Source organism: Octodon degus, unplaced genomic scaffold (genome assembly GCF_000260255.1).
Source record: "Octodon degus isolate 3935 unplaced genomic scaffold, OctDeg1.0 scaffold00006, whole genome shotgun sequence".
NCBI classification, from domain to species: domain Eukaryota; kingdom Metazoa; phylum Chordata; class Mammalia; order Rodentia; family Octodontidae; genus Octodon; species Octodon degus.
Genome location: NW_004524582.1, coordinates 12116992 through 12131759, shown reverse-complemented (window position 1 = coordinate 12131759; position 14768 = coordinate 12116992). Strand labels below are relative to the sequence as shown.

The following is a 14768-nucleotide window of genomic DNA, read 5'->3' as shown; positions in this document are numbered from 1 at the left end:
GCAGTACTGTACATTTGATCTGCAACATATTTAGAACTAAGTTCTTTACCCTTTAGTTTTTAGAAGTAATAGAGTTGTTTGTTTTTGCTGTAAAGAAATACTCAAAATGCAATGGTTAGTCTTTGAAATTTTAATTTTCCTTTAAAAACAATTTTTAACTTTGTATTTCCAGCAATGTTGAGAATGACAGAAGACCATGTGCTCCCCGAGCTGAATAAGGTAGCGTATGGGAGCAGGGCTGGCGCTGCACGGCCGCGGTCAGAGATGCTCTGAACAATCATACCTGTAGCCAGCGTGCACACACCTTTTTCTTGTCCTTATCCCCTAAATGACCTATGTAGCAGCCATTTGCATAGCAGTTACACTGTATAGCACTAAGCATACAAGGAAGGTAGCAGTGATTGCCCTGCCTGGGAGGGTGTCTGTGCGCTGTCCGCAGACGTGCCTTCCTGCATCAGGGACCTGCAGATCTCAGTGTGGGGCAGCTGTGGACCCACCTTTGCTTGATGCCAAGGGATACTGCATATTTTTCTAATCTGTTGTTTTCCTGACTGAGCTCAGTTTTGCTGGTCCTCTTGGTAGGATATTCTGATGTAGTTAGTAAATAACAGGATAGCAGGCTTATACACAGACACATCCCTTCAGTCTTATTTTTTAGAAATTTGCGTGTTTTGTGTTTTTTCAGTTCTCAATCCATGTTATAGCTGTGTAAAGTTATGCTTTTCATGTTTATATAAGGTTCTGTAATGTATATAACATAGTCTCTTTATATTCATTACTGTAACCTCCTTAAACATTAAATAGGTTTTTATTTTACTTGAAAATCAAGCACTTACATCAGTCGCTAAGCTGAGATCTGGTGAGAAGTTTCGTCCTACCTGTAAAGACGTGCTGGGGGCCTCATGTTTCCCGGGGGCATCTTGCAGACAGAGCAGAGCTCCTGCAGACCCTGCAGCACGCAGTCCCAGCCCGTGCATAGCTGTGCAGGTAGGTAGGTAGTTTTATTGGGGAACTTTTTTTCAACTTGATTTTTTTTGTCTTTCTGTTGCTGATAGATGACTCAAAAGGATATTACATTTGTTGCTGAATTCCTTACTGAGCATTTCAATGAGGTAAGAATTACATTTCTATGAGTTGGTTTTTTTTTTTTTTTTGATAACTTTAATATACCTAGGTGATGGAAACAAATAGTTAAATTTAATCCAGTTGAAATTTTTATGAATTCCTTTTTAAAAGACTATTGAAGTGGTTACTTATTTACTGAACATAAAGTCTGTCAAATGCGGTGTGTGTGTGTGTGTGTGTGTGTGTGTGTGTCTTACAATCTGTAAAAGAAAAAAGCTGCAACTAGTAGCTCTCCTACAAAATACATTTTGTGGTTTAAATTTAAGATCTTTTTAAGGAGGATGTAGTGGCACATGCCTGTAATCCCAGCATTCAGGAGGCTGAGACAGGAGGATCTTCACAAGTTCATGACCAGCCTGGGCTACAAAGTGAGCTTAAGGCTGGCCTGAACTGCATGGTGAGATCCTTTTTTTTTTTTTTTTTTAAGAGATCCTGTCTTAAGGCAGAACAAAAACACTTTTTTTCTTTTGACATGACTTTATAATTTAACTATCTCTGTTCTTTCTAGGCTCCAGACCTTTATAATCGAAAAGGAAAATACTTTAATGTTGAAAAAGTTGGTCAGGTATGATCATGGGCTGAACTTAGTTTGATTCTATGTTCTAATTATAAAATTGTAGCATAATATGAATTATCCAAAGTTTATGGAAAAGAATACAATTTTGTTATAATGTAGTCCTTCCCTTTTAGTAAAATAAAAGAGGAACAGTTACTGATCCCTTTCACATTCTTTTCCTTTCGTACTGGGGACTGGACCAAGGCCCTTGTCCTTACTAGGCGGTCGCTCTGCCACTGAGCTCCAGTCCCAGACCCACTTCCCACCTTTCCTTTCCTTTTACTTTTGCATTCTTACTAATTATTGAGGACTACAATGCGGTTTTGTTTGTTACATGGATTGTCATGTATTGATGGTAGATATTATGAGATACTAAAAATTATACGGAATAAACTACTTATTTCTTAATTCATTAAAAACAACAGCTCTACTTATTCTAATATAAATACTTTAGTGAAAAATAGCTTAAAAATTAGTGAGATGGCTTATTTTTTGCAAATCTCTTTGATCTTCAGCTTACTAGAAGACAGCTAGAGTCTCCTATCCCCTTCCTGTTGTCTGTTTTGGTATGCATGTTTGGTTCTGACTATAAGGAAACCTGGCCTCACCCAGATACGTCAGTGAAAAGAGGAGGACTGTAATAGATATTTTAGCACTGAGGATATTCTTTGATTTTTTTTGTGGAACCAGGGATTGAACTCAGGCCCTTGCACTTGCCAGGGAAGCGCTTAATTCCACTGAGCCCTCTACCTGGCCCCGAGAATATTCTTTGATACTACTCCAAATCCCTACAAGTGATAGTGTCTCAGAGGATAATTTCATTGTAGAATCTGAAATTATATCAGTGAGCTTTCCTTACTCTTACTCTGTTAGGTTACAGTCTGTTCGTGTTCCTTGCACTTTGCAGGAATCTATTATCCTGGTCCATGAGTACGTAGCTCTTCAAGTACTGACACCTGTCATACAGTATCCAGAAGTCAGATTTCATTAACGTCAGCATCTGCTGAATCAAAAAAGTCTTTCATTGCTGTGAAGCTGTCAAATAGTGGCAGATGTAGAGTTCATGCTTTTAATTTTTGCTTAAAAGTTTAAATTTTATCTTTGGCAACAGATACTGTCAGTTGTTTTGCTCAGAGTGACTGGCTTACTATATTTATTTTCCAAAAAAGTATCTGCCAAATATACCCAAGCATGAATTAATCATAGTTTGTTCCTATTTTTTCAAGTAAAAAAATGGAACTCCATTTTTAAAGTGTCTGATTTAACTTACAGTTGTAACTATTTTCTAAGTGCCTTAAGATAACTTTTATACTTTGGCATGTAGCAAAAGTGTCTTAATACCTCCTAATTCTCACCCACAGAATATTGTTTTATACTTAAGAGCTGAAAATTAATAAAATTAATAACTTAGTAGCTTTCAGCTGGGCATGGTGGTACATGTCTGTAATCCTAACATTTGGGAGGCTGCTGCAGGAAGAGTACCATGAGCTCAAGGGCCATAGCCTACGTAGCTATGGGCTGCAGAGAGAGTTCAAGGCAAGAGTGCAGTGACTGCCAGTGTCATTTGGGGCCAGTGCCTCAGATGCTTGTTGAGAGCACTAGCTTCCCCTCTGTTAGCACAGTGGGAGCACAAGTGACATTTTAGCATGACTGTAAGGCTTAACATGAACCCTGAGAGCATCTGGGGACCCCCAGCAGTCTGAAAGCAGCTACCACAGAAGTGCTTGACAGGCAGCACTTGCAAAACTCACCCATAAATTATGTGTGTAGCTTTAGGTGGGTGGGGTGGTGCCAAACTGGCCCCAGCACTCAGGTGGGCCCACGGAGGTGGGAGGACTGCACGTTCCACACCAGCCTTGGCAGCGTAGCACCTTAGTGAGACCCTGCCATAAAATGAGAAAAGACGGGGCTGGGATGTAGCTTGGTGTGGAAGGTGTGAACGCAGTAGGCTGGATCCCCAGGGTCCACTCCCCTTCTCCAAAAATATTGAAATATGCATAAGAAAGCGAGCCAGACTGAAACTTTCTGTATGGTGTCTGCATCCGCTGCAGTGCATTTACTGCTGCACTTAGTGCAGTTGCCTCACCTCACTTATGAAGATAATGTGCTTTCTGAGGACGTAGCAGTAAAACAGAGTGACGTACTGAATGAGGAAAGGTCGAATAGAAATCGTTTGGGAGAGCTGGACAGATAGCTCAGCAAAGCTCCTGCTTAGAGCACAGAGGCCTGCCCTGCCCCGGGACACACTAAGACTTTGACTGAGACAGGGTGTAGTGGCGCGCGCCTGTAATCCTATTGTTTGGGAGGGTGAACACAGGAGAGTCACTACGAGTCCCATCTATGTAGTGAGATCCTATAGATCCTATAGACCCTGCACTAAAAACATTTAAAGAAAAAGAAATGGTTTGGGAGCCCAGGTCTTTTCCTAAAGTTAAATATTATTTTTGTATTTTTAGTACTTGAAAGATGAAGATGATGATCTCGTGTCTCCCCCCAACACAGAGGGAAACCAGTGGTACGACTTTCTCCAAAATAGCAGCCATCTTAAAGGTATCTGATGAGCCAGCTAGACCTGGCTGTGTGGATGTTTGAGACCGGGTTTTTTTTTTTTTTTTTTTTTTTGTCGGACCAGGGATTGAACTCATGCCCTTGTACTTGCCAGGGAAGCGCTTAAGAACTTATTCCACTGAGCCATCTTCCTGGCCCCTGAGACCGGGTCTTGAGTAGGTCGGCTAATAGGTGGTCACATACCTACTAGTAATTACCTAAGTTCTTCAGACTTAACTCTTTGTGTCCGTTTTATTTGATGAGAGGGATAGTAAAGTAAGAAATAGGGTATGATGCTAACTTTGGCAGATAGAAAAACATGGTGAAATTAACTGCTTTGATAACTATGCTGAGTCCAAGTGAGATGTTACCATCGCTATTGACACCGACCAATTGTGGCACCACTGAGCGTGTGCACTCAGACCCCAGGCCCTGTGGAGGTCTCAGTCCCACCACCCTGTCCTCTTAAACGCCAGGTCTCCATGTTCCTCTGCCTGACGTGGCTGCTCCCCTCCAGCCTAAGTGATTTGCTGGGATGATACACAGAACTCGGGAAAGCATGCAGATGTCCTGATTGGTTTATTATAGCAGACTGAACTCAGGAGCAGCCTTGTAGAGATGCCTGGGGATAGGCAGGCAGAGGGAGGTCAGAGCTTCGTGCCTTCCAAGATCCAGTGTCTTTGCCAGCATGGAAGCTCCTGAACCCCATTTGGGGCTGATTAAATCATTAGTCTGGGGGTTGCACCCCACCTTAGGCTCTGTGCCTCCAGGAGGGTTGGAGGGCAGACCTGATTTGGGCTTGCTTTTCCTCAGCCAGGGCCTATCTTGAAGCTATCTAGGGGCTTGACAGAGTTGTCCCATTAAAACAAGACCTCCCATCACGCTTACCACCTAGCAGATGTCAGGGTTTGGTTTTGTTTCAGTATCCTGGGGAATGAGCCAGTAGTTTTAGGAACTCTTTCCAGGAACTAGGGACAAAGACTGAGACTACAACAGCTGTCACTGTTAGGGGTTTCTGAAGCTTGCATGCTAGAAATTCATCTTGTCCTACACAACTGGGCCTGAAGTGCTGTGTAGGACAAGGGGAGGCCATCAGAACCATGGAAGAGGGGGGCCTCAGAGTTAGCTGTGTATGCTTAGTCTTCATTTTCATACAGGGAAGTAGCCTCAGCCTCTCTTGCATTTTCACCTAAATTGGAGAATATGATGCTTGTTTTAAGTGATGTTATACATCGCTTTACTGCTAAAGAATTGGTTTAGGTAGGGCTAGTTTCCTGTCTGCTGTTTTGTTTTAGTACTGCCTGCCATTGTGTGGCAGTGGATGGAGATGAGTGAGCTATTTCATTACACAGCTTCTAATTCCCAAAACTTTCCTTTCTGACAGCCAGGAGAGCCAGCAGAACCCACTGCCGGATTGTGGTGGAGCTGGGCTTGTGCTGTGGGCAAGTGGTGGGTGGGGTTGATGGAAGGTAGGAGGCTGGGTGGTTGTAGTGAGAATCCCACTGCACAGGAACTGTAAGCTGGCCTAGCAGAGCATTTTATCTTAATTGTGGTTTACTATATCTTTTTTTGTTGTTGTTTCTGTTTTTGTTTGAAACCAGAAAGTCCTTTGCTGTTTCCTTATTATCCTCGAAAATCATTGCATTTTGTGAAAAGGCGGATGGAGAACATTATTGATCACTGTTTGCAAAAGCCAGCAGTAAGTTTGAAAGAGATGCTGTCTCTGTGTAGCAGCAAGAATATCTATACTATATGGTTTGCTTAAGTAAATACCATAATCATTGAGGTGAACTGTAACAAAAGTGCTGATGCTCAGCTGTGTGTAGCTCTCAGAATGTCAGTTTCACACGGTTCAGTCTTACCCATCTTGTTAATTTCTTAGAAATTTAAAAACCTGATTGGTTGGCATCCTCAGCATTGTATTTGCTCGCAGCGCACATCATAATAAGTGGCTGTGAAGGAGCCGTTAGACTGGGGGTAGCTGGCCCATCGCCTGCGCAGTGAGCACAGTTGGTCATGTGGGTGACCTGCTGCTGCACTCAGACAGTGCTGGTCACGCTTTCTGTAGTATATCCCTGTTCACATTAGTGCTCTAATTAAGTTTTTTATTTTTGTGGTCCTGAGGATAAAACCCAGGGCCTCCCACGTGCTGTGCACTCTACCCCTGAGCCACATCTCCAGCCCCTCTAATTATATTTTTAAATCTTATTTTATATAGGATGTAATTGGAAAATCGATGAATCAGGCAATCTGTATTCCATTGTACAGAGATGCTAGAAGGTAATTCTGTTTATCTGTTGAGTGGTATAATGTAGCAGCCAATTCAAATTTTCCTCACCTTTTTTCCTTTTTGTTTCAGTGAGGACTGTACACGTAGACTGTTCAAATTTCCTTTCCTGTAAGTGTATGTCTCCCTTCCTTGTGTGAAAAATACACTTTTATCATAAGCTTAGTCAGCTAAGTGCCATATTATAACATTAGATTTTTTTCCCTCAGGTGGAATAATAAAGCTTCAAACCTGCATTATCTTCTTTTTACCATTTTAGAAGATTCACTTTATAAAATGTGCATCTTACGGAGACATACTGATATTTCCCAGTAAGTATTAATTTGAAGTTTAAATTGAAAAGATAAGACTGTTACTTTAATAATAAAACACACAGCTTCCCTAAGAGCATTTCAGTATTTAATTAAACTACCTCATGACTTTAGGTTTGTCATTTAACTGTTATAATAGTCTCATGGCATTAAAATGATAAGACTGAGTTAGGTGGCTGTGATACTCCTTCTCTCTTGTTCTAAGTTAGCATTTTATTGGTAATAACCATTGTATATAAGAGTGTTGTGGAGTAGAAGTGGTTAGGGAAAATACGACAACAGGATTATGTCTTTTGAACTTTCAGAAGTTCAAAACTATTAATGATACCTCAGAGAAAAGATTTTCACTGTGAGTTAAGCATGCCTTTCATTAAACAAGAGGGCTCACCCACACAGTCTTGTTTTGAGAATCCAGTCAGAGTTGTGAAAGGTCAGTCGTGTTCAGGATACCAGATCTCAGTGGTTCTCACTAAGACCAGGATGAGAGAGTTGTCCCAGAGGTCCTTGTTAAAATAGTAGGTGCTTTGGGCCTGTGAGAGTAAACTGCATGCAAGGTTTATCTGTCTGGGTGTTTGAACTTGTACCAGTTTCTAGAATGAGAATGGTGATATTGTGGCCTGGAATCTGGTGTGTAGGTCAGTGTAGTAACACTGCCAATTGTGTTCTTTCAAGATTTAGATTATTGGCTGTTCAGGTTGTTCCACAATGTCTCCCTTTTCCTCTTTCTTTTTCAAGATCTGTAAATAAAGGATTGATTGCCATTAAATTTGGCAGTTTCACATATGCCACAACTGAGAAAGTCAGAAGAAGGTAAGTCTTGACACTTGTATAGGAATCATAAAGAGATGTGTGTGTGTGCATGTACGCATGCGCAGTTAATGCAGTCAGACTCAATTACAGGATGGTATGGGTAAAGGGCTCCGTCACTTCCCGCACAGGGGTAGGGCTATGTGTTTTATATATAGACAGTTACTTGCCTTACTCATAAATGGAATTTCACTGCGCTGCAGGAGTTTATATGGTGATTTTTTCCTATAATTCATTCCTCTAAGCTCATTGCTTGCTGAGAAAGTAATGTGCTCTAGGAGGCGAGGCTGAAGTCCTTCTCACCCCGAAATGATGAAGACTTGTGTTCTTAGCGATGTGGTATTTTCCTAGGATGCAGAAGGTTAGCAGTGCTTAAGCTGCCTACAAGGCCTTACAGGGAGGAGCTGCTATGGGAGGCTGAATCACTGTTTCCTTACTTACAAAATTTTGTTTGTTTGAGACAAGGTTTCACTGTGTAGTTCAAGCTGGTCTTGAAGTCACTTTGTAGCCCAGGATGGCCTTGAACTTGCAGTGACCTTCTTGTGTCAGTCTTCTGGGTGCTGGAAAAATAGCCACACCTGGCACCACCATGCCTAGCCTCTTAAGACATTTTTTTAGTGGTAGTGTTTGGAGTTGCTATGTCCTTTTCATGTGTAAAATCTTAGTTTTTATTTTGTATTCTGGCTGAGCCTGTTTACCCAAGGTATTCTGTGCAGTGTCACTCACAGAATTGTCAGAGGCTTAATACCTCACTCTTAGCAAGAGATACCTAGAATGGTGAACCAGCACAACCAGGTGCTCTTTCTTAATGCATACCAATTCCTTTTAAATTTGATACAGGGTCTTGCTATGCAGCTCAGACTCATAGTGATTTTCCTCTCTCAGCTTCCCCAGTGCTGCACTCACAGGCATGCACCACCTGCCCAGTTTCAGTGACTGGCATGGTGTACCTGGGGTTCCAAGGCTGGCACAGCATGATGTACCTGGGATCACACCTGAGTCCTTGTGCTTGCCAGACAAGCATTTAGACTGCCGAGCTATCTCCTGAGCCCTTGCATACCTATTTTTAAGGCCTAGCTTTATTTGTGAATAACTAGTACATAAAGTAATTGTGATTTTAGTACAAACTAATGGTATATTTTAATTACCATTGTAGAGGATGTCACTTAATTTAAAAAAATTTTTTTTCTCCATTGTAAATACGTATGTAACGTTTTCTTGGTAGTCATGATCATTTTTGAGTAACGGAATTTCTGTCACTGGTAGCACCTACAGCTGTTTAGATGCCCAGTTCTATGATGATGAAACGGTAACAGTCGTTCTTAAAGACACAATAGGACGTGAAGGAAGAGACCGGCTGCTGGTCCAGTTGCCACTGTCTTCAGTATATAATAGTGAGGATTCTGCGGAGTGTCACTTCCCAGGGACATACTCTAAAAGGTAACTGACACAGCAGTTAAATCGCTTGCTATCACCATTAGCTAGTTTTTAACATACATCAAGGATTCTAGTTTTTAAATGTGCGAGGTGTTTATAATTACTTGTGATAACCATAGGGACGTCTCATCAGAAATACTCTCATTTTTTATTCAAAAAAATACTGACTTTAATAGTTCCCCTGTCCCTCCCTTCATGGTAAATCCAGAAGTGTTAGCTTGAATAAAATGGGGAATTATTTGCAGTGGAGAATAGGACTTATTTAGAGCTAAACTTTTTTTCCCCATAATTTTATTGATATAGAGCCAAACTTTTAAGAGTAACTTTACCCTGCTTTGTAGTGGAATTATTTGTTTTGTATTTGCCATAATGTTTCTCAGAATTAGGGCCTCAATAACCACACAGAGTACATGGCCAATTCCAAGAGATGGCTTTAGTTGACTAAATATTAAGTAACTACATTTCTTCTCTAATTTAGAAATGTTGCCATTTGTTTTCCGTGGAAGTCAAGACGATGCTCTTCCTCTTTGGAATCGTGCTTTCATGAAGCCCGGCAGTTCTATACAGTGGCTGCTAGCATAGCATTAGCAATGGGAACGTGTTCGTTGGCTGGATGCGACTGCTAGGAATCCAGGAAGGAGCCCTTTGATTCTCACATGGCTTTTTTCTCCCTCTAGGCTGGATGAACAGTGCAGTATCATCCCCACACGTACCATGCACTTTGAGAAGCACTGGAGGTTACTGGAAAGCATGAAAGCTCAGTATGTGGCTGGGAATGGTTTCCGAAAAGTGTCCTGCGTGGTGAGTGTGTGCAGTGCTCACTGACAGTGGCAGCAGGAGGACACATAATGTGGAAGGCCTTTTCTTTGAAAACTATAAACCAGTTTCTGATTTATAGTTTTTCTGCTTATGAGCCTTAGCTATTTAGTTCTCTGCTTCTGAATAAACTACGTTAAGAATAATTCTGGAATATACTAGTCTTCATGAGATTTCTGCTGCTGAATATGGATATCCTTTTATATAAAGCAAAGACTGAATTTAATAGTTTATAGTAAATTAGTGAAAAGTATTAAAAACATTCTTTGCTTGAAACCTCTAAGTTGTTATATAAAATGTCTTTGTTAAGCCATTAATGAAAAATGTCCTTATATGGCCTTTTCTTTAGTTAAGTTCTAATCTCCGTCACGTGAGAGTCTTTGAAATGGACATCGATGACGAGTGGGAGCTGGATGAGTCTTCTGATGAAGAAGAGGAGGTGGGCGGCCAGCCTATAAAGATAAAGGAGGAGGTGCTGTTCGAGTCTGAGGCAGGCCCCCTGCCTACCACCCCCACTGCTGCTTTGGCCCCCGAGATTGTCATTAAGGTGGAGAAACTGGACCCTGAGCTGGATTCCTGAGCCAACTGGCTTGTTTGTGTGTCATGGCAGGAAGGACACGGGACATGGGCTGAATGTCGTGGCCCGCTCTTGATTTTCTTTGTGTAACAAAGAAATAAACAGTAAATTTTATTTTTTCATATTTTTTGCTGAGCTTTTTTTTTTTCTTTCTTTCTTTTTTTTTTACTATGTGCAGAGCTAGTGTTAAAGAAAGCATAAATTGAATGTGAAAAGAAAGGTCAGTCTTTTCTGTCAAAAGAATTATTCCCATTTGGGAAGAAATTAGTCATTCACCACTGGGAATTTTGATGCATTTATTTTTAAACTTAGCATTTACCATTTTTCCACCTTCCCCTTTTAGTTCACTTTAGGTCTCTAGAATACTTTGAAACTAATATTTTGAAATAGAATGTACTGATTCACTCTAATACTAAGTCAAAGAAATGGATCCTGCCTTTTATGATTTAAATGGCCAAAACACAGCTGGATACTTGGATTGTTTGAGTAAGCAAGGTTTAGATCTGTCCTTTTCCCTCTGTATGCTTGGTCAAGGACATGCAGTAGCTTTCTGTTTGACCACAAGGGAATATGAAAAATATGAATCAGCTAAACATAATACAGCATTAGTACAAATGAGTTCATGTTGACTTCTAAATGCTCATTTCTACAGTAGGATAGTAGTTAGTCTGCAGCGACTTTCAAAGATGTCCTATTTTATCTTTGAATTTTGTTACCACTCGCTGATAAAAGCTCACTTTTAAAGCTTTAAAAACTTTCAGGCAGAGCCAGGACGTGGTGGTGCATGCCTGTAATCCCAGCACTCAGGAGGCTGAGGGAGGAGGATCATTGCAAGTTCAAGACCAGCCTGGGCTACAAAGTGAGCTCAAGAGAAAAAAAAAACCCTTCAGGCAGGAAGACATCCTATAACCAGGTAAGAATGTGACTGCAGGGTGGCCTGTAGTTTGTCATTATAACAGGTAGATCACTTACAGTGGATTTAAGTTAAATCTTAAAAATTACAGGAAACCTTTGTTTGGACTAGACTTTTGCACTGGACCCCAACAGACCAGACTAAAAGTCCACATGGAGTCACCCATGCTAATGTTCCACATCTCCAAACTGAAAGTAGATTATCTGACATAAGCAATAAGAAGGGAAAGAGTCAAGGGCCAGAATTCCCATAGAGCCCAGTTTCTGCAAGGCTAACAAAATACTCTGCCTTAATCCATACCAAAAAGTACCCTAATGTTAACCAAACAGTTACTTTCTGTTCTGTCTCCCTAAACATCAAAATAATCTATGTGCTTTTGTTTTATTTCTGCTGTATTTTCACTCTTCCTTTGTCTATAAAACCAGTGTCTCTGCTCATCCCATCAGAGACTTACTCTATTTTATGGAGTGTTACCTGATTCTAGAATCAAAAAATAAACCCAGTTGAGACCTTTAGATTTGTTCTGACTTTGTCCTTTGACAGGACTTCCCTTTAGTTCTCCAGGGTGTCTCTGCTGGTTTGGTCTTTGTGCATTTGAAGGGACACCTGAATGGGAGCTGTGTGTGTAGGTGTGGAGCACCTTGAACTGCAGTCGCCAAGAGGTGGACTGTGGCAGCGCACAGCCTTGCACACGCTAGACCCTCAACTTGCCTGATACGTGGTTTGCATAAGTGTCAGCGCTTGTGGCATAGCATAAAATGTCTTAACTAGCTTTTGTAAGCAGGAGAAGGAAACTGTCATACCATATGGACAAATAATAGTTTTTAGGTATGTAGAACATTATGGAACAAAGACAGATTTACCATATAATTTTGATGACAGTTACAGATTGTTCTTCAAATGAATTATAATTTCACAGTACAAAACCAGTTTTTTAATTAGTAATCTGTCCCATGTGATTTAAACATTGAATTTATAAAGATTTTTTTTGTCTGGTTCAGCCCACCCTAAGGGCAGAGCTGGCATGACTTGTGGTGCTGGGGGTTGAACCACAGTCTCTGCGCTTGCCTAAGTGTGCCTAAGCAGGCACTTTAGTCCTCTGAGCTATCTTGCCAGCTCAAGAGTTTTTCATTTATGCACATTTATTTCACTGGAGTACAAGGAGCTAGTATATCTTTCCGGCATAGATACAAGTTAAAACCAAAATTTCCAGACTTTTTTCTTGAGCCCGGGATCAGTGCTACTTGATGTGCCACCATCTCATAGTGAGTTAGATTATTGTACTTATAATTGCTGGAGATGTTTTTGATTGTTTTGCAGCACTGGGGATGGAACCCTGGACCTCAAGCATACTAGGCAAGTGCTCTGCCTTTGCTTCATCCCCAGGCCAAAAGTAGTTTTTTCATTAAACCTTTGAGTATATTTAGGAAGGAACTGGATTTTATTAAATACAAATTAAAAAGTCTAACTATCCAGATCTCTTTACTAAGCTGCATAGAGCAAATAACCTTCCTATTGCATTTTCAGATGTATGCTCTTAAGTTTTTAAACCCTTGGGCACTTTGCCTCCTGCGTTTAGAACCAGTTGGATCACTGTAGGCGTCATTTCGGCACTCGTGACCGCAGATGTGAATGTGAGTTTTGAACTGAGTGGCTGCAGCTGAAGTGTCGGGACATGAAGGAGTCCAGCTAATGGGACCCGCGGCTCCTGGCTTTTGCCTGGCAAGGCCACTGAGCGCCTGTGTCGACCTGTGGTTGCACGAGGGCATTTGTAGGGTGCCCTGACCAGGAAGAGCACATCTTGTTTACAGTATTCTCTGTTCTTTTCCAAAGTAATCTGTGTTAATGCTTTTGAAATTGAAATAGCCTTTATCAGATTTAATAGAACTGTGATTTTTCTATCTTTGTTTTATCCGTGGTGTTCCTGGTATTTTTCCAAAATAAAAATTTTACATTCCAAAATACAAAATGTATGTTTTTAAATTCAGAACACTTAGGCTGGGGATATAGCTCAGCAATATAGCACCTGCCTGGCAAGCACAAGGTCCTGAGTTCGATTCTCAGTACCATAAAATAAAAATTAATTGGAAATGTTTGGATATAAATACAAAAATTAGGGCCGGGGAGATGGCTCAGTAGAACAAGCGCTTCCCTGGCAAGCGCAAGGACCTGAGTTCAATCCCCGGTTCCACCAAAAAAAAAAAAAAACCTTCGAATAAATACAAAAATTATGGCGTAGCCTTGAGTGTAACAGTGTAACTTAGTTAATGTAATCCTTACCGTTTTGCAGGAAATCCAGCAAGCAGACATGTGCCAAGTACCTCTTTCTAAAGGGTGCCTTGGCTGCAACCAGGTTGCATGATTTCACTAGGAGCTACACAGTATCTCTGATAATTTTTAAAGTAGTGGCAGCCTTTTTTTGTACAGGAATTGAACTTACAACCTTATACTTGCCGGGCAGGCAGGTGCTGTGCTGCTGAACTGTATTCCTGGCCTGAAGTAGTGGCAATTACATAGATAGATTTTACATTCACCAACAGCTTTGGGCAGCCCCAGTGTATCATTTTTATTCTCACAGACTCAGGGAACTGGTACTTAGAAGTACACTGTCAAGGCCCTAAAAACCTTACAGAGTGACAGCAAGAAATACATTTGAAGAGAAATGATCTCTTACAAGGAGTATTTCATTCAGAAATATTTGTTAAGTGCTTAGTTCTAGAAAATGAATTCTTACTGTGGTAGATAATTCTGTTTACCTTCCATTTGTTTTTTGTTTTTTTTTTCTTTCTTTTTTCCCCCCTTACTTCTGAGGAAATTAGACCTTCAAGAACAGGATTTCCCATAAAGTGGACACTACTGCATCAAAATTACCCAAACCAGGGAATAAAACAAATCTGGGAATTCCACGCTAAGCCTCTCAGTGTGAGCATGGAGTCCAGGGCTGCATTTGAAATTAGCTTGTCCAATCACTCTCATGCCCTACAAGACAGAACTTTCATCTATAAAAGTTTTTAGGAATTAGATGTTGATAATTTTTTAGTAAGGTCATAAACTGCTCCCTTGAAAACTGATGTATTTTTTAAAATGATCCTACCTAGTGGTTAATTACACATGCAAGATGCTCACACTTCTATAAATCTGTGTACGCGATGGAGGGTATAATTGTATCCCAACTCTTTACGCACTGCAGCATGTGGAAATGAATCCCTCTGGGCCACATTTCAGCCCTAACAAGATAATGTACTGAGGAGTAGATGCCGAGCTGGCTACGCACGGGCCAGGCTGGTAATAAGCCATTATAGTTCATAAATGTCGCCTTTCCTCTGGTGACTGCAGTCAGACTGAACTCGCTGCCCAAAGACATGAAGCATAATGTATAGTTACAGCTCTAT

General features: G+C 40.9%; 1 protein-coding gene across 3 annotated transcripts in view; it reads left to right on the top strand.

Annotated features, from left to right (window-relative positions):
• The window catches only part of Anapc4 (anaphase promoting complex subunit 4), a 35457-nt gene extending 24193 nt beyond the window's left edge, over positions 1-11264 (top strand). Inside the window, exons 17-29 of one of the 3 annotated variants that reach the window (XM_023699238.1) lie at positions 173-219; positions 1056-1112; positions 1634-1690; positions 4138-4231; positions 5830-5927; positions 6447-6508; positions 6588-6626; positions 6725-6826; positions 7562-7636; positions 8900-9073; positions 9748-9871; positions 10236-10325; positions 11225-11264. In XM_023699238.1, the coding sequence (XP_023555006.1) occupies positions 173-219; positions 1056-1112; positions 1634-1690; positions 4138-4231; positions 5830-5927; positions 6447-6508; positions 6588-6626; positions 6725-6826; positions 7562-7636; positions 8900-9073; positions 9748-9871; positions 10236-10325; positions 11225-11257 (1052 nt within the window). In that variant the 3' untranslated portion in view covers positions 11258-11264. The other 2 variants (XM_023699243.1, XM_004624650.3) reach the window with 2 other exon arrangements.
• Positions 11265-14768: the final 3504 nt, after the last annotated feature.